We start from the raw sequence: 27,913 nt of genomic DNA, 5'->3' as shown, positions 1-27,913 counted from the left end.
AGGCTGACAAAGGATTGCAGTCCACACTGCCCCTCTCCTGCTACAAGAACATACCCACAAAAATGGAGCAACTGTGGCTTCAAGCTGCACCATACCATTTTTTCCCTGCATACTGCTCCAAATGCATGGACATGAGCACACAGATGCTCTGCTAGCAGCAGCCAATCGCTTCCCTCGTCCCACCCAGCTGCTAGCCCATTCGACACCCTGCTCAATCACATGACTGACTGCCCATACAGCACATCGGTGATCCCAGTGATCATGATGCTCACTCCACCCCACCCTCACCACCGTGGTTGGCAGTGGCACTCATGTTGTAATCAGCTGGCCTGTATGTGGGGCCCAGAACAAGCAACAGTGCTCACTACATGCACTGCAAAGTGCACCAACAACAACACCAGCAGGCACAGACACGGGGCTGTGTGTGCGCAACACACCTGCCATCAGAGCTGCCCCAGCCATCAAAGCATTTGGTAAGAATAAATCATTAGATATAGTGAGATGTGATGGCATAATAGTTAAGACACCAATTTTGACAAATTGGAAGGTTGCCAGTTTGAGGACCAAGCGCTGTATGATGGGATGAGCTCCTGTCACTAGTCCCAGCTTCTGCCAATCTAGCAGTTCGAAAACACCCGAATGCAAGCAGGTATATAGGTACCACTTCAGTGGGAAGTTAACAGCTTTCGGTGCAGTCATGCTGGCCACATGCCCATCAGAGTAGTCCTCAGACAATGCTGGCTCTTTGGCTTAGTAACAGACATGAGCACCACCCCCTATGGTCAAGTTAAGACTAAATGTTCATGTCTAAGGACTATCTTTACCTTTATAGATGACATACCAACAGAACTTCTACAATCTACCACAAAAAGACACAGACAATCAATATACATTCCCAACCCCCCCCCCCCCCCGGCAAGGAGAAAAAAAGAATGCAATAACTATGGGATGATTGCATTAATTTCACATGCAAGCAAAGTCATGCTCAAAATTCTGCAACAAAGACTCCTACCATATATGGTACAAGAAATTCCAGAGATGCCAGCTGGGTTCAGAAAGGAAAAGGCACCAGAGATCACATCGCAAACATACACTGGATAATTCCTGCACCACTTTATGAAATGAATTAAACATTAAAATTGATATAAGGGTTTCTTGCAGTTATTCTTGGTTAACATTATCCTACTTTGCATTACTCTTTGCTCACATTAGCTGCCTCATGACCACTCAGGTGAGTAATGACAATTATTAATCCAGGGATTATATATATTTGAAACAAATTCAGTGTGCTACATGTATTCATACTGAGAATGTGGTATTGGTATTTTGAAGAAAACTTTGGAAAATCATGAGTATTTAAGTATTAACTCCAACTAAGGATAATGTAAGTGTTACATGTATATTACCTTGACATCAGGAGCCCTGGTGGTGGCAGTGCTTAAATGCCTGTACTGCAGCCACTCACTCACAAGCCCTAAGGTTGTGAGTTCAATACCAGCCAGAGACTCAGGGTCAACTCAGCCTGGAATCCTTCCAAGGTCGCTAAAATGAATACCCAGCTTGTTGGAGGCAATTGGCTTACATATTGTAAACCGCCAAGAGAGTGCTTAAGTGCACTGATAAGCGGTAGAGAAATGTACTTACTATTGCTATTGACTAATATACTGTATGTATCCTTTTATATATTATTTTTTGACTTTTGAAGGATCCCATGTATGTTGCCGATTTTGACTGATGAATGATCATGAAATGGCCATAAAACATCCTGGGAATAGTCATCTCAAGGAATGTAGCTCTAAATTCTGCCACAGTTTTGGATCCAGGAAAACAGGTGAACTAATCAATAATTTCAGTATATGAAATTTGAAACAAGTCTTGCCAATGGATATTATTGCTGTATTTTTTATGTGTGTGTAGCAACTGGTTGATTTTCTGTTACATAGTTGTTTTAAATATATTGTGGTAAATATATTCACCCATGGTCTTGGAGTCCTCTGCCATACCCACCACCAAGGAAGGGGGGAAAGGCAGGAGAGAGGAGAAGCAGGGAAGGCCAGGAAAACTCTCAAACCGCTTTCGGCGAAAGGAAAAAATGCTGGCTCAAAGAGACACGTCCTACAGGAGCGAATTGGGAGGCGCTAACCCAGAATACAGGAGGTTAGGACTCTGTCTGCAGGGAAACCTTAGTTTCACAGGTGTAAAGATCCTTGACATAGAATGCTACTCCTTCTGCCTTACTGTTTGGTCTATCTCTCTGAAATAGATTATGTCCCTCTATTACTACATTCCAATCATGAGACTCATCCTACCAAGTTTCAGTGATGCCTATACAACATGCCTGCTCTTTTGTGTTAAGAGTTCATCTTGTTTATTTCCCATGCTCTACGTGTTGCAGTCACTGTGGTGTAGTGGTTTCAGTATTGAATTATGACACTGGGAAACCAGAGTTTGAATCCCTGCTCGGTCATAGAAACCCACTGGGTGACCTTGGGCATGTCACACACTCTCAGCCTCAGAGTATGACAATTGCAAACTCCTTCTGAAGAAAGTTACCAAGAAAATCCTCTGAGAGGTTTAGGGTTCCCATAAGTCAGAAATGACTTGAACGCACACGATAACAACAGTGGTTCCCAACCTTTGGTCCGCTATTTGTTTTGAACTTCATCTTGCAGAAGACCCAGCCAACTTGGTCAATAGTCAGGAATTATGGGAGCTGAAGTCCAAATCAATTGGAGGACCTAAGGTTGGGAACCACTGTTGTACACTAATGCATGTTGTTACTGTTGTTGTGTGCCTTCAAGTTGTTTCTGGTAGAGAGCCACTGGTATAGAGTCACTGTTAGAGAAATCTAAGACCATCAGCCATTCCCTCGAGTTTTCCCCTCATTTTCCCCCTCCCACTGTCACATTCTTGTATTATTTGCTTTGTTCCCTGTATAACAGGCTATTATCTCCAGCACTTGATGAACTCCTGCCCTCAAGAATACTGTCTCCCTCCCCCTGAGTTTAACTCAGTTTAAAGCCCCCTTGATCAGATTTTTCAGACTCTGGGCAAAAACGTTCCTGACAATTGCTGTGAGGTGCAATCCAGCCGTTGCCAAAGTTCCCTTGTCTTCCTGAAACTGCAGACTATGGTAAAAGAAGCCAAATTGTTTCCGGCAGCACTATCTGTGAAGCTGGTTGTTCACATCCACTATTTCCCTCTCCCTTCCTAGGCTCCTTCTCCTCTTCAACTTGGAGGAGAAACAAAATGATAACCTGTGCATCCCATGTGGACCAACAGGAAAGGGTAACGATCAGTGGGCTTGATGAATCTTTTCATCCTCTCTGTTACATCAGAAATTTTTGCTCCAGGGAGTCAGAACACTTCTCAGGTCATCTTGACAGGCCCACAAACCACTGCTTCTATTTCTTTGTGCAGCAAGTCTCCTACCACCACCACCACCACCACCACACAGTTCTTATGGATTGGCAGTAGCCATTCCATGTGCTGAATCTCCCACAATCACCTATATGTTCTCCAATACTGTTGTTCTTGTTGCTGTTCCTCATCATCCCTGATAAGGGACAGAGCTTTAAGTCAATTCTGTAGCTCCAAATTCACAGAATGAATCCCTGGTCCTTCTACTTCTCTGTTACATACCCCCAAATGTCTACTGCCTGTGTCTAGAAACTGACCTCCTCTGCAAGAGACATTCCCTGCGTGTTCTTCCTTCAGGACAGTCTGCTCCATTCTGTCTACAAAATCTTTATGTTCCCTAATAAGCTGAAGAGTAGATACACAGACCTCAAGTTGCTGGACCTTCTCTTCCAACAGAGCAACCAATTTGTTTTGTTGCAGGTGTAGATGCCCACATTCTCCAGCAAAAACACAAACATATCACAGCTGTGCTATACCATATTCAGTAGTCTTAAGTAGCTACTGAAACAGAACTCCAGGCCTCCTCCTTGTAGTAAAAAGCAGTAGGAAAAAAGGAAGACCGTATAACAAGTGGAGAGCCACAGATCAAGGAAGCCACAGCTGCCTTAGTTTGCAAGCCCTAAATAGACCTTCATAGGGTCACCATCATTCAAAGTCAATTTAACAGCAATTAACACCAAGAACTATATAAATAATAAGTGCCTCTCAAAATTTCCTCTTAAGTTTCCTCTCTGCTTTTTCAGTGGAGTCTCATCCACTATGGAAGCTAAATTTATTGACTGTGAGGCAACACTTGGTAACTTTCAGACAGTCCTACATACTCTCTAGTGGGCAACAGAAAATTAATGAGATGGTAAATTGGGAACAGAATTTGTTTCTTGTGTCTAATTCTAACAACACAGTTTCTAATAGTAATACCCCCATATATAAATACTGACAGCAGAGCAACTAATGCAAATGGAACTGTTACAGGCTTGCATCCAATCAGTATCCAGTGCAACAGACTGCTCTTCTCCTCCACTCCTTCCTGCATCTCTCAGTGACACCAGGAAGCTATCTCTGGAGTGTTTTCCAGGAGGGCTTCAGTGGAGGTTTCATAACTTTGCATAACTTTAACTGTAGTTCTTTGAGTGGCGATCTGTGCACTCAACCCCACTTGTCCTCCCCTCGTCATGTCCTGCTAGTTTTATGGACTGCTGCATCGGCATCACTGAACTAGCAGTTTTGGCAGGAAGACGTTTATATAAGATTGCTGCAGGTGGAGCTGGGCTAGTGCCAAAATACTTCTACAGGTATTAGAAGCCAGACCCACACTGAGAGGGAGGAAGGAGAAGCAGCACCTTAGAGAGAATCCAAGGTCCCATGCAGCTGCTCCTACCTCTGTGTCCACTACACAAATGTTTAGGAATATCTTAATTAAAAGAATTTATAAATTTCAAGGAATATACATTCTAAAAAAGTCTAGCCAAACCTTGTATGAACATAAAACATATTGGCTGGCATCTTGATGATTAACTCCTACTGCAGCATACCCATTCAATCAATTTTTGAATGATGAATCAACACAAAAGTAAATCTGACTCTGATATTCTAGTCAGGACAAAGAATAGGAATTAGACCATCATTTCTTTATAACTCTTCTCTCCCCTTGTCTACTACTTAAACCAAACGTATTGCTAATAATTTTATCTACAATTTAATTTGCTAGAAATCGTACTGCTGATAACTTTGGGGAAAAAACCAGGATGTGGTCAATTAGCATTTGTTCCAAGCACAAGACAGCAAGTTAACACTATTCTGTTACAAAACAGCCACTTAATAATAATAGCCACTTTTTGGTTCCCCTGAGGCCGGCTACAAAATGAGCAGCTGTACTCTTCTCTATCATGAAATCCCCAGACACAACTCAAATCCAACTCAATATTTCTTAATCAATTTTGTTCATTTTCCTCCAGCAACAAGTATTTTTGATATTCATTCTATTACATTAACAATTTAGGAGCTTACAAATCATATTACAGTGGAACCTCGCCTTATGCGGAGATCCGTTCCAGACCCACCTCCCCGTGTAAGGCGAATTCCGCCTATGCTTAAGCCCCATTAGAATGAATGGGGTTGTGCACGCACCATAGAGAATATTATAGTGTGGCTTCCACATAAACCGGAAGCTGCGTATGGCGTGCCCGCGTATGGAGCAGGCACACTATAGTTAAGATATTATGACTCCATGACTGCAAATATACTAAAGAAGCCAGGGTAAACAGACATAATTGCTACACTACATGGAATAAAAATGATCTGAAAAAGACACTTACTGTTTCACAAGTGAGACATCTTGTTTCATTAGTTAATGTTCCCTGGAAGATTTCATGAACCCATGTTGGGTCTGGCGGACTGTTATTGTTTTCACTGTCAATACAGCCATTTGGCAGACGACCATTTTGCTTCTCCTGCTTTCTCTCTTCTTGCAAAATATCTGCTACTGTATTCAGTAAGTAGTTCAAGAACTCATGTGCATCTTGCTGCATATAGTTGTCAAAAAGTTCTACAAAAAGATGTAGTGGACTATTACATGGCTGAACCAGAAGCAGGGAACAGCAACAATTTAATATACAACATACAACATCAGTTAAAACATACATCAGTTAAAACAATCTATATTTAAAATTCTGATTTAAAATTTAAAAATAATCTATTATTATTATTATTATTATTATTATTATTATTATTTGTATTCTGCTTAATCTCAAGGAATCCAAGCAGATTACAGCAGTAAAACAAGGTACAGTTAAAAGAGAAATGCATTAAAAATTCCAAGATCCCCATCCCTTCCCCCAAAAGAGATTAAAGCAAGAAGAAAAGTTAAAAAATAAAACCTTAGTGTTTAATCTAGATAAGCCTGCTGAAAGAGTTTGGTCTTTAACACTGTTTTTAAATTCAGACAGCTTATTCAGTTGCTGAATCTCTTCTGGCAGGGCATTCCATAGACTAGGGGCAACTGAAGAAAAAGTCCTCTGGGTGACTGTTGCCAACCTAGCTAACTACTGTATAGTAAATATCCCCCAGAGGACCTGAGCATATGAGGAGGATTATACAGGAGATGATGATCCCACAGGTAGCCTGGACACAAATCATGAAAGGCTTTAAAGGTAATAAATAATACATATTTTATGCTCTGTGCTTTTAAAAATTGCTTTAGATGGTTTTAAACTACTGGTATTAAGTGGTAAATGATTTTTATATTTTTAATCTTTAAAATTACTGTTACTATCATTTATTGTCCTAAATTGATTTTATTGTTTTATTGCTTTTAGATCTTAGAAATTAGGGCAAGATGTAGTTATTTAAATAAATAAATAAATAAATAAATAAATAACCAACCCTGCCTTCTATCCTGTGTTTTTGTGATCAAGCAACAAGAGCTTTTGCAATACACAAGTACCGTCTGCCCTTGATACACACATGGCTACCGTACTGAGTATTTTGATAATACTGTTCAACAAATGGCATAAAATGAGTGGAGAAATTGCCTACAGAATACAGTGGTGCCTCGGGTTACGAAATTAATTCGTTCCGCTGTCAATTTCGTAACCCGAAAGGCTTTCGCAAGCCGAATTCCCATAGGCGCTAATGGGGAAAAGCCGCAATTCCGTGTGAAATCGCGCCGAAAAGCACCAAAAGTTTTTTCGTAACCCGAAAAAACTTTCGTAACCCGGAACAATGTTTTCCAATGGGATTTTTTCGTATCCCGAAAATTTCGTAACCTGGGTATTTCGTATCCCGAGGTACCACTGTATGTTGATACAGCTAAAATAAAATAAAATTCTAATCAATGGCAATGATTTGAGAAAGCAAAGGAAATATGTATGTTATGACTCTGAAATGCTGACTCTTAATAGTTCTCATTTAATCACACATACAGATTCTTTGTGTATGATGTGTGCCTGTGCATGCACACGATTGAGAGAGAGGGCCTGTACAGACAGGCCAAAATAAAGCTGCTTCGGGTCACTTTGGAGGTATGCCATTTAAACGATGCATGCATCCTAAGAGGCCAGAAGCCACACCAAAACCATGCTCCAGTTCTAAGGACTGGAGTGCAGGTTTAGCACAGCTTCTGGCCTCTTAAGATGTGTGTGTCATTTAAGCAGCATACCTCCAAAGTGACCTGAAGCAGTTTTATGTTGACCTGTCTGTACTGGCCCAGAGAATATTTTCTAAATAAAAAAGTGAAAATCCACAGCCAGAATCCCAACCCTGTTTAATTCATCATCTGCAGGTGTGCTCACCCACCAATTCCATCACATCATTGGTATTTTGTATGATTAAAAATCTATCAAAAAGTCTGAATGAACCTTTTAAACTGCAATTATTTGAGCAATTACTGCCTGACATGCTATTTTCCACAAGTGAGAGTCTTAATACAAATATAATTAGTTCATCTGAAATTCATTCAGATCTCTTTCTCAAACATTCGGATGGCCTTCTGACCATATAACGTTTTAAACAATTGCAAAATTACTTAATGACATTGCAGAAACAGAAATGAGACCTACTCAAGAGTTAGCTATACAAAATTCATCATACTGGCAGGAATTCTTTCTTCTATTCAGTTTTTATGTCACACAAGGGTACTTGCTGAGCATCAAGAATGGTGAAAAAGAAGAATGGGGCCAATCTGGTCATCTCTGCTTTAACAATAAATGTTTCAGCTCTGGCAGAATTTAATTCTGGGGCAATATGCAGGAAGTAAGATAACAATATCCACCTCTGACCCGAAACAGATGGGCCAAAAGCAACACTTTCAGGCTGATCTGGGAGTGTAATGCTCAGGTGATGCACACTCCCGGATCAGGCCAAAACTGCCTAAGGCAGCTCAAACCTGCTACAAAAAGGAGTACAAAAAAAGTGCTCCTTGCCAGAGGTCCATTGTGAACTGTGGAGGTGGCTGGCCCTGGGACCGCGTGGTGTCTGGTCGCTGAAATCCTGGGCCAAAAAGAAGTGATTGGGACCAGAGCAGCCCCTGGCTGCTCCCTTTGCCCCATCTGCTCAAGGCCTTTAATTCTCTTTAACCATCTCAGTGGGGATACACTATACCGGTACCTGAAATCAGCAGATGGGCTGAACAAAAGCCCACAAACTGAAAAATGATTCAATAAAATGGCTGGATTAATGGATAAGCATTCTCTTGTGTCAGTGAGTGGTTGTCGCTTTGTTCTGAGTTTCGTCTTCATCTTGTGTTATGACTGGATGGAACCCATCCAGAGTATCCTTTCTAAGACATGTCATCATTGGTATGTCAGCTTAAGCTGGCAGAAGGCTCTTCTAAACCTCTTGAGATGTTGGAGTGAAGTTGTATATCTGAGCTTTCACAGGGAGTGCCCCATGAAAGATCAGATTATAATATCACTCAAACATCACAAGAGGTCTACCGCCTTTTGTCAGTTTAGGCTGACATACTAGTGATGTCATTTCCTAAAAAAGAGATTCTGTCTATGGATATCCATGTTTTGTAAGTGCCCATTTGGATTACTGCAAGGTGTTAGGCACAGGAGTACCTTTGAAAATTGCTTGGGAATTCTAAGTAGTAACCTACCTGCTTTATTTTGTGCTACCTGAGGCTGAGCAGCACTCTTACTTACAAGGCACAGAATACTACTTTAACTATGTCAGCACAACACTCTTAAATTCAGATTTTGAGGATCAATTTAAGCAGGGAAAGTGGGTATGGAAAATGGAATGGCAATGCCTTTCTGGTTAAGTACAACTGATAGAAGCAAACATTTCATAACAGCAGTATAAAATATTACCATTCTCTTTTCGCAGCCTTGTTATGAACTTTTTAGGAGGTATCACTCCAACCTTCTTCTTCTGAGTGGCTATGCTGTGAAAGAGATCAGCCAAGCAGGTGAGAAGGCTCTCTTTTTTTCTAGGCTGACTCTTGTATGCCAAGACCTTCTCTCGAAATGGACGACAAAAATAAAGCGCCTGAAGAACTGAATTGCAGTAGCATGTATTTCCAAACTAGAAGATAAGGAAATTATCTATTAAGTCAGTCTGAAAAGTCAAATTTGTCTACTAAGAAAGGAGCATGAAACAAATTTGGGTTGATAAATTATTATTATTATTGTGTACTGTGTTATTTGAGTGTTGGACTATGACTCTGGGGACAAGAGTTCAAACCTTGACTTGGCCATGTACACCCACTGGGTGACCCTGGGCAAGTCTCTCAACCTCAGAGGATAGCAAAAGTAAACCCACTCTGAAGAAACTTGCCAAGAAAACCCCGTGATGAGGTTTGCCTTAGGGTCATCATAAGTCAGAAACAACTTGAAGGCACACAACAACAACAACAACAACAACAACAACAACAACAACAACGTTAGTTTAATCACCAATGATTGATTGATTTAACAATCAACAAAATAGGTACTGGTTCATTACCATCTTTGTTCCACAGTTTTGTATTCAGAAATATTCAGCCACTAATTTTGTAACATTTTTCATTGCTCTTTTGAAAAGTTTGTTTTAAAAGCTGTGTAAGGTATTGACCAGTTTGCCATACATGCACAATACAAATGCTGTCAGAATTCAAACTGACAGTTATAATATTCATCCGTGGACCCTTCCCATCCATGGGAAATGGTTCTGCCCTGCACAAATGGCAAAAAAATGCAGATGGTTGCACCCCATATTATTCAATGGTGGAGATATGCATTTGGATCTGTCAGCATGCACCCACCGCCACTGAATAATATGGGCCTTGGCAACCCACAAGTAGTCAAAAGTGTGGATTGCCAGCCTGCTGATAGGAAGAGTCCATTTTATAGTTTTTTGTGGGTTTTTCGGGCTATGTGTCCATGTACTAGAAGAGTTTATTCCTGATGTTTCACCAGAATCTGTGGCTAGCAACTTTATGGTCCACTTTATGTTCAAGAGATTAAAAATGAGCCACAGACTTAGGCATGTCAACTTTTCCTTTCTTCAGAGGATATAACCTCTCCATTTTTTGTTAGACTTGCTTATGACTTTTTCATCACAATGTTTTCAACTCTAAACATAGTTAACACTATTTAGGATTAGTCTTAATATTTCCAACACCCTTCCAACCTTGGTTTCAGTGGGGGCTCTGACTGATTGCAGATAACTATGGAATAATCCTGAATTAAGGTTAAGGTCAATAAAGGAAATAAAGGACAAAAATTATTGCAGGAAAGAGAAAGACAGATAGTATTGGAGAGTGGTATGTGCTCTGACGTCTTAACTATGGCTAAGAGCTCAAAGTACCGCTTCTAAAGGTGAAGGTGAACATCTTTAAGGGAAGGAAATCCAAATACTCCTCTATTTACATTTCTAAAACAATAATGGCCATAAGTTATTGTGAGATATCTCTTAACTTCCTAGTCAACTAAACAAAAAATGCCATGCGAAACTATTGACTGTTTAACACTTTCCCAAAATTTTGCTGTGTTGAGCACTAATTGAAACAGATCAACTATGCAAATTCTGAGCACGAAGAAAAACATAGGCCCTGTACAGATGGTCCATTTTGTACATACTCTGTACGTACTAGGGTTGCCTAGGGGCGTCTCTTTTAGACGCCCGCAACCCTAGTACGGATGGAGTATGTACAAAATGGTGGTGCCCTGTCCACACGGGCACCACCATTTTGACATAACGGCCATGTCACGTCAAAATGGCACGGCGCGCCCTTTACGTCTTGGCGCCGCTGCAGGGCTCCTGTGGCGCCCTTTCAGCAGCGCTCCTTCCTTCATTGTGTCGCTGGCACAGCCTTTCTCTTTTTCCCTGCCACTGTCAGGGTGTCCTTGGAGCATGAAGCCCCAAGAACACCCCTTTCCAGACCGTGGGGAAGTGGCGTTTTGCCGCTTTCCCGCGGCCTGGAAAAGCAGTGGATAGGGGCCTCTGGGGCTGCTGCTGTGGCAGCTGAGGCCCCGATCTGTTAGGGAAAAGGGCGGGTGGAGGCCGCCATCCCGCCATAGTTGTGAAAGTGGCTAGAGTACACCTCAACTACATACAGGATACAGATTGTTCAACTTTGCACATGACTAAGGATTGGCAAATAATACTTCAGCAAATTTTAAAATTTATATAATTAATTACAATGGTATCCTTTTCAAAAGAAGTAAAATATACAACTTACATTTACTAAACCAAAATAGTGTTCATTGACTGGAAACTGTTCTGGACCAATTTCTTTCTCTAAGGCTGAGGCATTAGCGCCCTAGGAGGGGAAAAAACAATATTTATGAGTTATATTTAAGATACTTTCTAAGGCACAGCAATAGCTTGCATAAGAACAGCTAAAGGAAGGAGGATTGGTCTTCATCCTACAACTAAGATGGAGGCCAATGATGCAAGTTTCAGAGCACATTCAACAGGACAGCTGGGGATATGGAGCTAGTCACTGATTACAATTTCTCTTTTTCTAATGTTTCTAGAACAAATGCACAGACCTATGGTAGTATGTAGTTGGTGACAGAACTCTGATTTAATTTTTTTAACATTTCATGTAATAAGTATTTAAAATTATGGTTGGCTGTGAACATTACAAATTATATGAATTCTGCCAGCAACTAGATACTTTAAATGTAACCATCTGGAGGCATACAGCAGTACTGACAAAATAAAATTTTTAAAACCGATATATGAGAATAGATTTGGAAGATTACACAGTATCCAACAGTTTGATCAACAGAAAAATGTACAGTATTATACAAGGTATATATATATTTTCAATACACAATATGGCAAGTTACGTACATTATCATTAAACCACAAAATTCGACGTACTTTATCACCCACAATTATGAGGGCAGAAAGAAGGCAGAAGAGTGAAACTAGGGCTGTGTCTTCACTGTGGAAATGATCCAAGTTGACATCACTTTAACTGCCATGCCTCAATTCTGGGAATTATAGTTTATTGTGGCAGCAGAGCTCACTGACACAGAAGGCTAAATGTCTCACAAAACTACAAATCCCAGAATTCTATAGCACTGTGCCATGACAGTTAAAGCATTGTTAAACTGTATTAATTATGCAATCTAGATGCAGCCATGATGGCAAATAATACAATTCCAAAGCAGTTAAGTAGTATCAACTTAAATTACTGCTTCAATGCAGATGCAGCCTAGTTTATCCAAATGATATGCTAGCTGCTCCCCAGTTCCTACATGTGCTTACACGATTTAGTCCAACAATTACGTGCCATACTTAAAACAGCCAAAAACTGGACATTAAGGAGAAACAAGCATGCTTTTGATGTTTTTCTTTAATCAGAACAATTAGCCTCTGTTTAGCTAAAGCCAGCTGTGTTAGTGTTTTATTCTATAAAGCAGGAATTCGGAACCAGAGGCACTCTAGATATTATGGGATAACAATTCCTGTCATTCCTGACAACAAATTATAGCACGGATTTTGGTATCCACAAGAGGTCTTGGAACCAAATTCCAACGGATACCTAGGGCTCACTGTACTTTATTAGACATGATACCTTAATTCAGTGAGTTACTACCTTTTTTGAGAGCCAGCAAAAGTGTATGTCTTTGCCTTGCACCTTTTAGAAATAAAAATATCCTTCCCTTACACTCACCCTTTATCATCTGCCCTACAACACACCTCCATGTTTCTATATTCATTGAAAACCAGTGTGATATAGTGGCTTGAGTGTCTGACTACAATTCTGAATACCAGGTTTCAATTCCCAGTTCAGCCATGGAAATCCACTGGGTGATCTTGGGTGAGTCACATTCTCTCAGCCCCAGAAAACCCCATGATAGGTTCACCTTACGGTCACCATAAGCTGGAAACGACTTAAAGGCACACAACAACAACGAACAATCAGTCACTTGCTTGTGTTGCTTTGCAAGCAACCGTGCGGACTTAAGCCGCTCGGATAGCCTTTTGCTGAAGGGCAGGATATAAATCATAGACTCATAGAATCATAGAGTTGGAAGACACTGCAAGGGCCATCCAGTCCAACCCCTACCATGCAGGAAATCTAAATCAAAGCATCCCCGATAGATGGCCATCCAGCCTCTATTTAAAGACCTCCAAAGAGGGAGATTCCACTACACTCTAAGGAAGTGTGTTCCACTGTCAAATAGCTCTTACTGTCAGGAAGTTCTTCCAAATGTTGAGGTGGAATCTCTTTTGCTGTGGCTTGCATTGATTGTTCCAGGTCTTAGTCTCTGGAGCAGCAGAAAACAAGCTTGCTCCCTCCTCAATATGACATCACTTCAAATATTTAAACAGGGCTATCATATCACCTCTTAATCTTCTTTTCTCCAGGCTGAACATCCCCAGCTCCCTAAGTCGTTCCTCATAGGGCATGGTTTCCAGACCCTTCACCATTTTAGTCGCCCTCCTTTGGACATGCTCCAGTTCATCCTTTTTAAACTGTGGTGCCCAGAACTGGATACAATATTTCAGGTGGTACCTGGCCAGAGCAGAATATAGTGGCACTATTACTTCCCTTGATCTAGACACTATACTTCTATTGATGCAGCCTAAAACTGAATTGGCCTTTTTAGCTGCCATATCGCACTGTTGACTCATGTTCAACATGTGGTCTACTTGGACTCCTAGATCCCTTTCACATGTAGTCTTGTTCAGCCAGGTGTCCCCCATCCTATATCTGTACATTTCATTTTTCTGCCCTAAGTTCAGTACATTACATTTCTCTGTGATAAATTTCATTTTGTTTGCTTTGGCCCAGCTTTTTAGTCTATTCAGGTCATTTTGAATTTTGATCCTGTCCTCTGGGGTATTAGCTACTCCTCCTAATTTGGTGTCATCCGCAAATTTGATAAATATGCCCCCAATTCTGTCATCCAAGTCATTGATAAAGATGTTGAATAGCACTGGGCCCAGGAGAGAACTCTGTGAGACTCCACTGGTCACTTCTCTCCAGGATGAAATGGAGCCATTGTTGTGCACCCTTTGGGTTCGGCCAGTCAACCAATGACAAATCCATGTAACAGTTGCCCACATTTCACTAGTTTGTTTGCATGAATGTCATGGGAAACCTTGTCCAAGGCCTTACTGAAATCAAGATATACTACATACACAGCATTTCCTTCATCTACCAAGCTGATAATTTTATCAAAAAAAGAGATCAGGTTTGTGTGGCATGACTTGTTTCTCTGAAACCCATGTTGACTTTTTGTGATTATGGAATTGCCATCTAGATGTTCACAGACTCTCTGTTTAATGATCTGTTCTAGAATCTTTCCTGGTATAGATGTCAGACTAACTGGACAATAATTCTTGGGATCCTCTGTTTTTCCCCTTTTTGAAGATGGGGACAATGTTTGCCCTCCTCCAGTCTGCTGGGACTTCTCCTGTTCTCCAGGAGTTCTCAAAGATTATTGCCAATGGTTCTGATAATATATTTACCAGTTCTTTTAATACCCTTGGATGTAGTTCATCTGGTCCTGGAGACTTATATTCATTTAGATTAACCAGGTATTCCTGTACTATGTCTTTACTTATTCTGTGCTGAAATCCCCCTATTCTGTCCTCTGCTCCATTATCCTCAGGTTGAGCACCCTTTTCCTTTTCTGAGAAGACTGAGGCAAAGAAGGTGTTGAGTAATTCTGCCCTTTCTCTGTCTTCTGTTAGCATTTTGCCATCTTCTCCACGCAGTGGCCCTACCATTTCCTTCTTCTTCCTTTTGCTGCGGACATATCCATAAAAGCCCTTTTTGTTGTTCTTAACCTCTCTAGCAAGCCTGACTTCATTCTGCGCTTTAGCTTTTCTGACTTTACCCCTACATGTGCTTGCTATTTGTTTGAATTCCTCTTTGGTGATTTCCCCATTTTTCCATTTCTTATACATGTTCTGTTTAAAAGTTAGCTCAGTTGAAAGTTCATTAGTCATCCATCCTGGTTTCTTGAGACACTTCCCATTTTTCTTCCTCATTGGAACTGTTTCAAATTGTCCCTTCAGTATCTCCCTTTTGAGAAAGTCCCATCCGTCTTGAACTCCCTCATCTTTTAGTATTCCTATTATTATTATTATTATTATTATTACTACTATGTAATAGAATAATACAATAAACAAAATAAGAAACACTTTTATTATGCATCAATTAACAATATAGCAACTCCTTATGGAAAACATAGGTCTCTTTAAAAATATTCACTTCTAATTCAACTACTGCAAAACTACTGTAACTGTCACCACTTTGGAAATTCTGATCTCTGTGTAATATTCTCCAGTGTAAGTAAGGCATTTGACAGTGTGATCCATCTGTGCTTCAACTGTCTGGACAAGCTACCTAACTGCTATTTGATCACTGTGTGTACTACATGCAAAGTAATGCTACTAAACAATCTGGATTCTTGCCTATAACCTTTGCTTAGCAGTTTGTTTTTGTATTCCAGAACTGAAATAAGACCAAGTCATGCAAATGAGTGCTTACAAACTGTACTTTCCAGATGACTGCATTCTAATTGTCTATCCTCACATGTTATTCAGCTATAATTGTGGCTGCTTACTCAAACAGGACAAGGCTCTGACCTTTAAGAAAACTGTAAGTGGGAAACATTCAAAGACATCGGTGTTTGTTTTTTAAATGAAATATCTGCAATACTACAAGCAGATTGTGGGTTAGAATATAATGCAAATCTGCTAATATTTAATATAATACAATTATTTATAATTCAAGTATACCCCACAATCTTTTAAAATGGCCTCCATGGTCCAGCAATACAGAGATGGTTCAGGGCTAGGAGAATAAGCCCTATGCGCAAGATTGCCTCAGATCAGGTGCATAATCCACTTAAAATGGTAACTTCCTTAAGTGATGCCCTTAAGCCAGAGATGGGGAATATATGGTCCCTCCAGATATTGCTGGACTGCAATTCCCATGAACAGTAATCACAGTCAATGGTAAGAGATGTGGGAGTTATAGCCAACAATTGGAGAACTGTTCATTCCCCATCTCTGGCTTAGCTGCTGGCCTTGCACCAAAACCTCTATCCTGGGTCCTTTCAAACTACACAATTTTAGTACTATGAGTCCATTTTAAATGCTACGGTTTCATCTTATGGAATCCTGGGATATGCACTTTGATTAAGGGTATTTTGAATGCTCAGCCAGAAACCTCTAATTCATCACAAACTACAAACTGCTGGACTCCAAAGGATGTTGCAGTGGCATTGAAGTGGAATATAGCACTCTAAGTGTGTAATGTGAAAAGGCCAAAGGTTTCAAATACTGCCCCAAGCAATTTTCAAATAGTCACACCAGGACACATAGCTGGAAGACTGGGCAGAAACCATGGTGTTGGAGTTGAAGTTGGTCTGGAAAATCAGTATGCAAAAGGATTTTGTAGAACCTTTGAGACCGAGAGAGAGAGGTTGGTAGGATGAGCTTTCGTAGACTTGAGTCTGGGGAAACAGACTCCAATCTACAAAAGCTCATGCTATCAACCCCTCCCTTTCAGTTAATCTCAAACGTGCTACAAGATCCCTTCGCATGGTGATTCTGGGAGATGGCTTGTCTGCAGCAAGTTCACTATCATATAGAGAGAGGCATCCTATCACCCTTCAAAATACTACTTAGTTGAGGAGGGTGGAAACTTAATTTAAATTACTGAATAAATCACTTTGACTTAAAACCAGTCTATCCTGTTTACCATACGAACAGATGCTGCTTGCAGCCCCACAGGCAAGATTTTAATTACTGTACTCAAGGTCAAGACATACTTTGCTAATCTGACAGGAGTCTTTCAAAGAATATCACACATTCACTTGGGGCATCATATAATGCCTTGCCAAAGTTTCACAACTTTTGAGGAGTTGAATAAATGCTCTGGTAAAAAATATTCCACGCGTCTGAACATTCACACTACTGGATAGCACTCTTCTATTTATTTTGTATCTGTTGAAGTTGTAGAAGTATAGTGTTATAACAATGAAATCAACAATTTCCTCTAGCATTTTGCTACTTTTTAAAAATCACACCTTAAAAATCTTTATTACTGATTAGCCATTACAAAGTTGTAAGTTCTCCAAAAGACACCTATTTGTAACATTAATAGCATACATCTTTATTTACATGCAATTAACTGCTGTTGTTAGCTGTCTTCGAGTAGACTTCGATTCATGGCATGCTGGTGAACGAGACACGTCTTTAAGCCCCTCTATCCTCTACCTCTCTGGTCAGGTCTTGCAGGCTCAGGCCCATGGTCTCACTTATTGGCCTGTTACAGACTGCCAAAATAAAGCTGCTTCGGGTCTCTTTGGAGGTATACTATTTAAATGATGCATGAGTCCTAACAGTCCGGAGGTCGCGCCAAAGCCACACTCCATTCCTAAGCACTGGAGTGCAGCTTTGGTGCAGCTTCCGGATTCTTCAGATGCATGCATCATTTAAACAGCATACCTCCAAAGAGACCCGAAGCAGCTTTATTTTGGCAGTCTGTAACAGGCCACTGAGTCTATCCATTTGGCATGCAGTCTTTTTCTCTTTCTGGTGCCCTCCACCTTCCCCAGCATCATTGGCTTTCCAAATGAGTCGTGCCAAAATCTCAAGTCCAAAGTGGTCATGGGTTCAAAGGGCTTGGATTGCAAACAAGACAGCACAGTGTCCAGACTCCAAGCAGATGTCGGTACCAAGACCAGAGGATGGAGGTTGTTGCAACCTTTCAGGAAACTCTTCACAAGAGGGTCCCTGAAAAAAAGGTTTGCCATCAAACTGGAAATGGGAAGAGATGGCAGAAAGATAACACTTGATGGACGTGAGGCACAGCCCCGACTCCAAAAGTGTCATCAGAAACGCCAAGACACTCGGGATGGGGAAAAGTCTCTCACGGAGAGAAATTCAGCAAATCTCTTCCATTTGGAAGCATAGGATTTCTTGGTGGCTGGCTTCTGGGCAGCCAGGATCACAGTCCGTACCGAGGGAGGTAGCGAGTCTAAGGACAGAGCCTCCACGCCACCATCGGCAGATTGTTGATGTCCAGATGTTGGACCCAGCCGTCCTGGAGAGTGAGAAGGTCCAGACGGAACTCGAGACGGAGAAAGTCCCTTTTTGAGAGGTGGAGCTGAGGCAGAAACTACGGTTGTCTTGGCCGCCAAGGGGTGATCAGGATGGCATCCAAGCGGTCCCTTGTCATCTTGGAGACCACTCTGGTGATCAGCGGAAATGCAGGGAAGGTGTATAGCATCTCTTCTGACCAAGCGAAGGTGAACGCGTCTCGCTCGGGAGCAGAACTGGGAACAGTGGCTGTTGAGAGCAGTCGCGAAGAGGTTGACCTGGGGGGTTCCCCACCGACTGAAGAGGTCGTCGTCCGTCTCGGTATGGAGTCTCCACTCTTGGCAGATGTTAGAGGATCTGCTGAGCTGGTCGGCCAAGTCATTCTCCTCTCTTGGCAAGTGGATTGCTTGGAGCAGAATCTTCCTCGGGATGCACCAGTCCCAGTTGCGAAGCGTGATATCGAGCAGGGTCTGAGACCTGGTGCCCCCTTGTTTGTTGAGGTAGTACATGACTGTGGTGTTGTCCATCAGTTAGCCAGGGCAGTTAAAGCAGTCTCAAACTGGATTATTTCTGCAGTGTATTTTGGCTCGTAGTCTCAGACATGTTTATATAGCTTACATGGTGTAGTGGTTTGATTGTTGGAGACCAGGGTTCCAACTTGGTCATGTAAACTCACTGGGTGACCTTGAGCAAATCACACACTCTCAGTCTCAGAGGATGACAATGGCAAACGCCCTCTGAAGAAACATGCCAAAAAATTCCATGATATGTTCACCATAAATCAAAAATGACATGAAGGCACATAACAACTACTACAAAGCTTAGTATTGTTTTTATATATCTGCAGACAGCACCAATTCCCACATATATATCATGCCCAGAATAACTACAGGTTAATTATTCCTTATCCAGAAATCCAAAATATTCCAAAATCCAAAACTGTCCAAATAGGTGGCTGAGGTTGACACCTTTGCTTTCTGATGGTTCAGTGTTCAAACTTTTTTTATGTACAACATTATTTAAAATATTCTGTAATATTCTGTATAAAATTACCTTCAAGCTATGTGTATAAGGCATATATGAAATGTACATGCCTGGTGAGACCTGGGACCTTTCTCCAAGACAGCTCTTTTATATATTAATATTCCAGAAATTGGGGGTAAAATCTGAAATCCAAAACATTTTTGGTCCCAAGAATTTCAGATAAGGGATACTTAACCTGTACTAGGATGTTATAAAGTCACTCTCCAAGAAAACAGAACAGTTCAAAGGTTGCAATGCAGAATATTTAAAGCCACTTTAAATTTCATTGCAGTGGATATGGTGATACTTATGAAGGAGATTCCAAACAGTGAATGACTGAGCAAACTGTCCTACTTTAATATATTACTTTTTGATTAAGTATTTAATTATCAAAAACAGTTTCATAATTTAGAGAAAGTGCAGGAAAACGTAAAACCAATATGTTTTACTGATAAAGCTTCAGATCATATAACTTCACAATGTGAAAAATGCTTGCTTGATGGCTGTTGAGTTAGGGATGCCATGGGTGAATCTACCATAATTGGATTATTTATTTCCCTAGAGAGAACTGAGCTGCTAGGATACCAACAAAATGATTATCCATCAGTCATCTGAGAACCCCTTCAGGTAGCAGCATTTCATACTGCACTATTGTCGGCCCTCCATATCCAGTACACAGATTCTTTATCCATGGATTCAACTATCCATGGCTTGAAAATATTTTTAAAATATATGGATTCCAAAAAAACAAAACAATTTGATTTTGCTATTTTATGAAAGGAACACATTTTACTATGCCACTGTATTTAATGGGACTTAAGCATCCACATTTTGTATCCATGGGAGGTGGGGGCATCCTGGAACTGAACCCCAGAGTATACCAAGGGCCCACTGAAAACTGTAACTGCTGTAAACTACTTTGAAAGCCAGTTTTTGGCTGAAAAGCAGGATGAACATTAAAATTGTAATGGGTTTTACAGAGAATTATTTCTTTTTCACAAAATCACTATGAGCTTGAGAGAGCATAGCTTTGTTCAGACATCACGGTCACATATTCATCACCTCCTGTACGATTTCCTGTAAGAGTGGCTGCTGTGTCATATGGTGCAATAAATTGTCACTAACATTAACCATGACTAATTTTCAAAGGGTGACAGTGTGGCGTAGTGGTTTGAGTGTTGGACTACAACTCTGGAGATTAGGGTTTGATTCTTCCACTCAGCCATGAAACCCACTGGGGTCACTTTGGGCAAGTCACACGCTCTCAGCCTCAGGGGAAGGCAATGGCAAACTTCCTGTGAACAAATCTTTCCAAGAAAATCCCATGATAGGTTCACCTTAGGGTAGCTATAAGTCAGAAACAACCTGAAGGGACACATCAACAACACATTTTAAATAAGCAATCACAGACTTGGAAGAAACCACAAGGGCCATCCAGCCCAATTCCCCAGTATGCAGAAACAATCAAAGCACACCTGAAACCATGTCTTCAAGCAGCAGTTCCTAAAACTGGCTTGTTGAAACCAGTCACAATGTTAAGTAACATTCCTGCAGTAGAAAAGCCAGTCAGTGTTCTGAACGATTCATGACCTTCTGTGTGTACACATAAGCCTAGGAGGCAGCTAGGTTTATTTATGGTGCACCAAACCAGTGCTTCTCAGCAGTAGCGTTACCAGGGGGGTGAGGACCACACCAGATGACACCCTAAACGGGGAGGCCCTACTGCTCTTCAAAAAAACTATCTTTTGGCAGAAAAAAGGGACTGTGGCATCCACCTAATTCCCTTTAAAATGCTTTAAGAGATGGTGTGAGTGGGGTGAAGCTCTATGGGAGGAGAAAAGAGAGGCCTAAGAATTTCTCAAAATTTCAAATTTCAAAATTTAAATTTTTAATTTTTTAAAAAGTCTGAATTTTAAAAAATATTTTTTCTTAATTTTTTTTTAATACATCATATTTTAACCAAGTCTTCACTATGTATATATATGTAAATACATTTAGGTTGTGCATGTGATATTGTAATTTGAAGGTACAGTCTGCCCTCGCCATACACGGGGGATCCGTTCCGGACCCCCTCCCCCGCATATGGAGAAAAGAATGTATGCTCAAGCCCCACAGGAAATAATGGGGCGTGTGCTTGCGGCGGCACACGGTGCAAGTATGTGTCCCATTATTTCTGCCTGGGATTGCCTTCTGTGTGAGTTCAAAACTGTGGAAGGCAAGCCCTTCTATAAGGAGGGCCAACTGTATAATTTTAATTTTGTTAGTTATTTATGTCATAACTATTAGCATTACATGGTACAGTCGGCCCTTCTTATAGTTGGATTTGCCATCCGCGGATTTGAGCAAATCGGGAAGTTGTCCCCAATGGCGGCACATGTGTCACCATTAGGGACAACTTCCTTCTCCTCCCCTCCTCCCTTCCCTCCCTCTTACTTACCTTGAAGGCCTTAGCTCACCGCCGCTGCCCGGCTTTTCCTGCAGCAGTGGCAGCGGCGACAAGGAGGCCGGGTGACGGTGCGGGATGCCTTGAAGGCCTCTGGTGGCGAAGAGGAGGCGCAGAGGGCAGCAGCGCCAAAGGCCTTCAAGGCCTCCCGCACCGTCACCCGGCCTGCTTGTTGCCACCGCCGCCGTGGAAGGGGCAGGTGTCGGTGCTGGGGGCCTCTTGGCCTCCAAAACCGGTATCCGGCCCTTCCGCGGCAGCAGAGGCCTCGAGGAGGCCGGATGCCGGCGCTGGAGGCCTTGAAGGCCTCCGGCACGGTGGCTCTGCCTCCTCACGCCACCGCAGGCATGAGAGGAGACGGCATTCCTGTTATTTCCAAAAATAAATAATTAAATCATCCTTATTCCTAAAAGGAATAGAAATCTGTATCTACAAACAACAAACAAATAACTTGCTTTAAGTGTTTGTTTTTCCAGTTATTTCACCCTTGCCAAATCAAGGCTAATGGTTGGTAAGAACAACACTTACAGTATATACCCGACTATAAGTCGACCTCATGTATAAGCTGAAGGCAGGCTTTGGGGCCAAAATTATAAATTTTGATATGACCCGTAGATAAGTCGAGGGTAAAACTTAGGAGCATGTAACAAAAGATCTAAAAGATGAAAGAAAACAATGCTAAAGAACGGACAAAATTCCAGTAGACATAACTGTTTGTGCTCACACTAAAGTTTGGATGGATGAGAAAACAGAAGGGGGTCCATGATTCCAGGACAGACTATACTCTTACCTTTCACCAGGGGATGGTTCCCTTTTTTTATAAGAGTTAAAGTGCAGGGGTTACATTGACCTGTGTATAAGTCAATCCAGGTTTTTAGAGTAACTTTTTGACTAACATTTCTAGACTTGTACATGAGTATATACAGTAAATACTTATGTCTTAGGACTTGCATAGACATAAACATAAATACAGTACAGTGTATTCTACTAAAGTGATCATAGTACATAATTCTAAAGCTGGCTTTGAAGCAAAATCAAGGGTCAACTAGATCATTCAGAGTCATTAACAGCCAAGCATATACAAAATTAAAAAGTAGATATTTCACCTAAGTGGAAGGATGGCCCACTGGGTATTTATACACCTGTGGGTGTTCAGTTCTGTAGCATTTCCGATACTTGGAATAATATCTGACCACAACTTCAGTTTATTTCAAGGTATTTGACATATACAGGGTGAATCAAAAAGAATGGTGCAGAAGTAAACGTACAGACTTGGTAAGAAATAGCACAGACATCTCTTGAATGCCAAAAACCTGGACATAAATCTATTATGGTAATTGTTAGAGAGACAATAGTGTTGAGATAAGATAAGCTATCCAAGTCCATTATTACTACCTAATAGTAATAATGGACTCAGAAGCAGTTATATAGCAAAACCATTAAGCAGACAAGAACAATGTAACATCAAAAGACCTACACCTCACCAGCAATACTTTGCTGCATCATATGAACTGCTGCCCCGGTGAAACAATATCTGGCAGAATGCCCATATTGATGACATACGAATACCATGAACTATGAGCTGTGGCTAGAAAGAAGAAAAAAGAACCTAACTTTAAAAGAGTATTGGCTGCATTCCTCAGGTGTACTTCAATATAGTGGAGCCTGTGGTTACAAAATAAGCTGTGCCAACCAATACTATAAGCACAAATCTTTTAAATGTTTTTGCATTTATGTGCACTAACTGATTCTCTCTTACAAGTTTCTGTGATATAGTAAACTTCTTTAAATGTTTACAATTTATTGTATTTTTATTTAAAACAGATGAACTCTCATTTAGCCTGAAATCCAACCTTACTAATGTAGTAGCTTCTAGAAGCCTTGCCCATCCTGGCAAGGGTCAATGGCAGTTGTAGACTAAAATGCCTGGAAGCTATTGTATTGGGGAAGGCTATCAGACAAAAATAATATAATATAATAATATAATAATTTGTTTTATTTATATACCGCTGTTCCAAAGATCATAGCGGTGAACAGCAAGTAAGCTAATTAGCAAGTAAGCTAATTTGCCCCCAACAGTCTGGGTACTCATTTTAGCGACCTCGGAAGGATGCAAGCCTGAGTCGAGCTTGGGCCCTTTTGCTGGTCTTGAACTCACAACCTTGTGGTTTTGAGTGAATGGCTGCAGTACAGGCATTTAACCACTGCGCCACCAGGGCTCCATAAACATCTGGATTCAAACTAGAATCATAGAGTTGGAAGAGACCACAAGGGCCATCCAGTCCAACCCGTTGCCATGCAGGAAATCCAAATCAAAGCATCCCCGACAGATGGCCATCCAGCCTCCGTTTGAAGACCTCCAAGGAGGGAGACTCCACTACACTCCGAGGAAGTGTGTTCCACTGTCGAACAGCCCTTACTGTCAGGAAGTTCCTCCTAATGTTGAGGTGGAATCTCTTTTCCTGCAGCTTGCATCCATTGCTCCGGGTCCTAGTCTCTGGAGCAGCAGAAAACAAGCTTGCTCCCTCCTCAATATGACATCCCTTCAAATATTTAAACAGAGCTATCATATCACCTCTTAACCTTCTTTTCTCCAGGCTAAACATCCCCAGCTCCCTAAGGCGTTCCTCGTAGGGCAAGGTTTCCAGACCCTTCACCATTTTAGTTGCCCTCCTTTGGACACGCTCCAGTTTCTCAATGTCCTTTTTGAATTTTGGTGCCCAGAACTGGACACAATATTCCAGATGGGGTCTGACCAAAGCAGAATAGAGTGGCACTATTACTTCCCTTGATCTAGACACTATACTTCTATTGATGCAGCCTAAAATCGCATTGGCCTTGTTAGCTGCCGCATCGCACTGTTGACTCATGTTCAACTATAGGTCTACAGTACTTGAATACTGACAGCCCTGTACTTTCAGCTAACTTAGCATTTAATCTATGGGTCACATTAAATGATCTATACCTAATAATGCTAAATGTAGTATCATGAAACTCCAATATTTTATAGGATAAGGGAATTTCAAGGCATTAACAGGTTGCAAACCTAGTGGCACACAACTGGCTTGGCAGATGCATGTGCATACACCAGTAATCTTTATTCCTTACTGGGAAAATGGAGAACATCCTCAGTGCTGAATGAGCTGTCAGTTAAGGATCTCTGGGAAGGGGTAATGAGAAGTCTCGCTATTGCCTTCCCCCAATATCTGTGGACAATTTTGGAAGGAGCAATCTATAAGGAACTTTGTAGAGGGAATGGAGATCCTGCTCTCCATTGCTTTCCCAGTGTTCCTTCCTTACTACCTGTAACTGTGGAGAAAGAATGACATATAAAACTGGCAAAAATTCAATAGGAGAGCATAATAACAGTATCTATACAGCCATAGCCCAGGCCATACTTTTCTGCTCTAAATGACGAGAAGAAAGATGTAATCAATGGCTAGAATTATTATTATTATTATTATTCATTTTTGTTTAGATCAACATTTTAGTGCAAACCTTTCCACTATTCTAGAGCTCATATGGATACTCATAAGTATCCATAACTATGTGCAACAGGACATACAGATAGGGAACAACTGACAATCTCCTCAAAATAATTGTGTCAAGGAGGATTTTATATGGTGTGTGCTCTAGTTACGTTTTTAACCTTTTGTATGTTTTATGTGATTTAAACTGGTTTTAGCTAGATGATTTTAATTATTTTTAAACTTTTATTGTAAAGTTTTAAAACAATTTTATCTGGGAGCCACCTTCTGGGAGCAAAGCAGTATGGAAATGAAATAGATAAATAAATAAATGACTATTGTGCCTTTTTCTAAGTGACCAACACTTCATTACCTGGTTTACGTTCATTCAAAGAGAAACTAATATCCCAGTGCCCTCCCCTTAAACAAAGCATTTAAACACTTTTAAGTGGGATTGGAACATTCCTGTCTGCACATTTTGAGATTAGGGATAAAATCCACATGCAGATATCATGTTGTAAATAAAAAAAAACAACCCTCTTCCTTGATTAGGCTTTTTAATTACTCAGGTGATTTTTTTTTGTACAAAATCTCATTTATTAGTCTTTTTCATAATTACATAAATAACTCATACGTCAAAGTACCAGCACTGGCATCAATGCTATGTCCTCTAAAGCTGATTAACACTGATTTTGATACTGCCCTCCTTTCCCCAAGTAATTATGACATGAGGAAATAAAATCTTTGCAGAGAGCATGTCTCAGTTGAAAAACTATGACATGCAAATTCAAATGATACTCAGAAGGAACAATCTGCAAGATTAAACAGGCTCTATTCTATATAGGTTTATGCAGCAATTTATTAATCTTTCAAAAATAATACAGAATGCTTCCTTGTTTCAAGGCAACACACCAGTAAGTACTACATTTCACATGAGGAAAGCATCTTCCTTAGTTTACACACTATCCTCTGAATACAACACTCATATATCCTGCTGTACCAGTTCCACTTAATCTTCTGTTATCTTGAAGGCCCACCTCCTACATCTCTCCCCACCCACTCATTTCTCATTATTATTCTCAAAGGACAATCGCCTTTCTCCACTCCCTGCCAACTCAGGGTCCTACTTCTAGAACACGAGATCACTAGTTGTGTAGCATTGTGAGCAGAACACAAGAACTGAATCTACTGGGGGACCTCTAGGTGAATTTGAAGTAGACCGACAAGAATTTCTGGCTATCTTTTTTTAAACAGTAGCCTCAGCAGAGTCAGCATAGTGTAGTGGTTTGAGAACTGGACTTTGACTCCTGAGACCAGGGTCTGAATCCTGATTCGGCCATGGAAACCCACTGGCTGGCAGCAATGACAAGCCCCCTCTGAGGACACTTGTCAAGACGCCCCCATGATAGGTTTTTAATATATATATGGCAGGGAGGTTTTTATATGGGGTGTGTGTTTTGTTATGTTTTTAACAGTGAGGACAGGGGCCTTAATTTGCAAGACCTAAGCAGAGCAGTGGAGGACAGGGGAGCTTGGAGATGCCTCATCCACAGGGCTGCCAGCCAGTGGGTTTCTCAAGGGCAATTAACCACAACAACACGTTTTATGTAATTTTATACAGTTTTTAGCTAGTTGATTTTTCTTTTAAATTTTTATTGTAAAGTTTTTAAACAGTTTTATCTGTGCATCTTCAGTTTCTTTCTGAGAGAAAGGAGGCATAGAAACGAAATAAATTAGGGTCACCAAAAGTCAGAAATGACTTGAACGCACACAACAACAACAGCAGCAAAACCATTTCACACCTTTCCACCCTATGAAAGATGGTTAAGATTAACGAGTGGGGATTTTTGTGTGTGTGCAGGAGGACTCAGGAGCTCTAAGTGCCCAGTGTTTTCTAGGTGGTGAATCTCAGGGACTTCTAGGCAAAAAATGAAAAGTAGTTCCTGCAAACCTGAAATCCTGTTCTCACTCCAATGTGGCCCCAAGCTCCACATGCCCCTCTCTCTTTTTTTATAGGGCTCACCTTCTTAAATTGAGGATACTGTGTACTGCCAAAAAGACAAACAAATGGTCCTTGAACATGTCAAACCTGAAATCTCCTTGGAAGCCAAGATGATCAAACTGAGGCTATCGTACTTTGGCCACATCATGAGAAGGCATGAATCATTTAAAAAGGCAGTGATGCTGGGAAAGGTGGAGGGCAGCAGAGAGAGAGGAAGACCGCATGTCAGATGGCTAGATTCAGTCAAAGAGATCTTGTTGTTAGCTACCCCCCAGTCGATTCCAACTCATGCCGATCCTGTGGAGGCGACATCTCCAGGACTCCCTGTCCTCCACCTCACTGCTTAAGTCTTGTAGATTCAGGCCCATGACCTCCCTGATTGAGTTCAACCATCTCTCCTGCTGTCGTCCTCTCTTCCTTCTGCCCTCAACCTTTCCCAGCATTACTGTCTTTTCCAATGAGTCGTGCTTCTCATGATGTGGCCAAAGTACAACAGCCTCAATGTGATAATCTTGCCTTCCAGTCAGGCATGATTTGTTCCAGGACCCATTTATTGGT

General features: G+C 41.1%; 1 protein-coding gene across 1 annotated transcript in view; it reads right to left on the bottom strand.

The window, feature by feature from the left end:
- LOC149319918 (ubiquitin carboxyl-terminal hydrolase 12-like) overlaps nt 1-27,913 on the bottom strand; it is a 41,130-nt gene that overhangs the window by 11,493 nt on the left and 1,724 nt on the right. The window contains exons 2-4 of the mRNA XM_089512586.1: nt 11,582-11,662; nt 9,231-9,444; nt 5,736-5,965 (exon numbers count right to left, since the gene is read on the bottom strand). Coding sequence (XP_089368712.1) covers nt 5,736-5,965; nt 9,231-9,444; nt 11,582-11,662 — 525 coding nt within the window. The remainder of the gene's footprint in view (nt 1-5,735; nt 5,966-9,230; nt 9,445-11,581; nt 11,663-27,913) is intronic.

This window comes from Sceloporus occidentalis, unplaced genomic scaffold (genome assembly GCF_023333645.1).
Source record: "Sceloporus occidentalis isolate IW3139 unplaced genomic scaffold, rSceOcc1.0.p SCAF_2, whole genome shotgun sequence".
Classification (NCBI taxonomy): domain Eukaryota; kingdom Metazoa; phylum Chordata; class Lepidosauria; order Squamata; family Phrynosomatidae; genus Sceloporus; species Sceloporus occidentalis.
The sequence above is the reverse complement of the archived record's forward strand: the minus strand, read 5'-3'. Positions and strand labels throughout refer to the sequence as shown.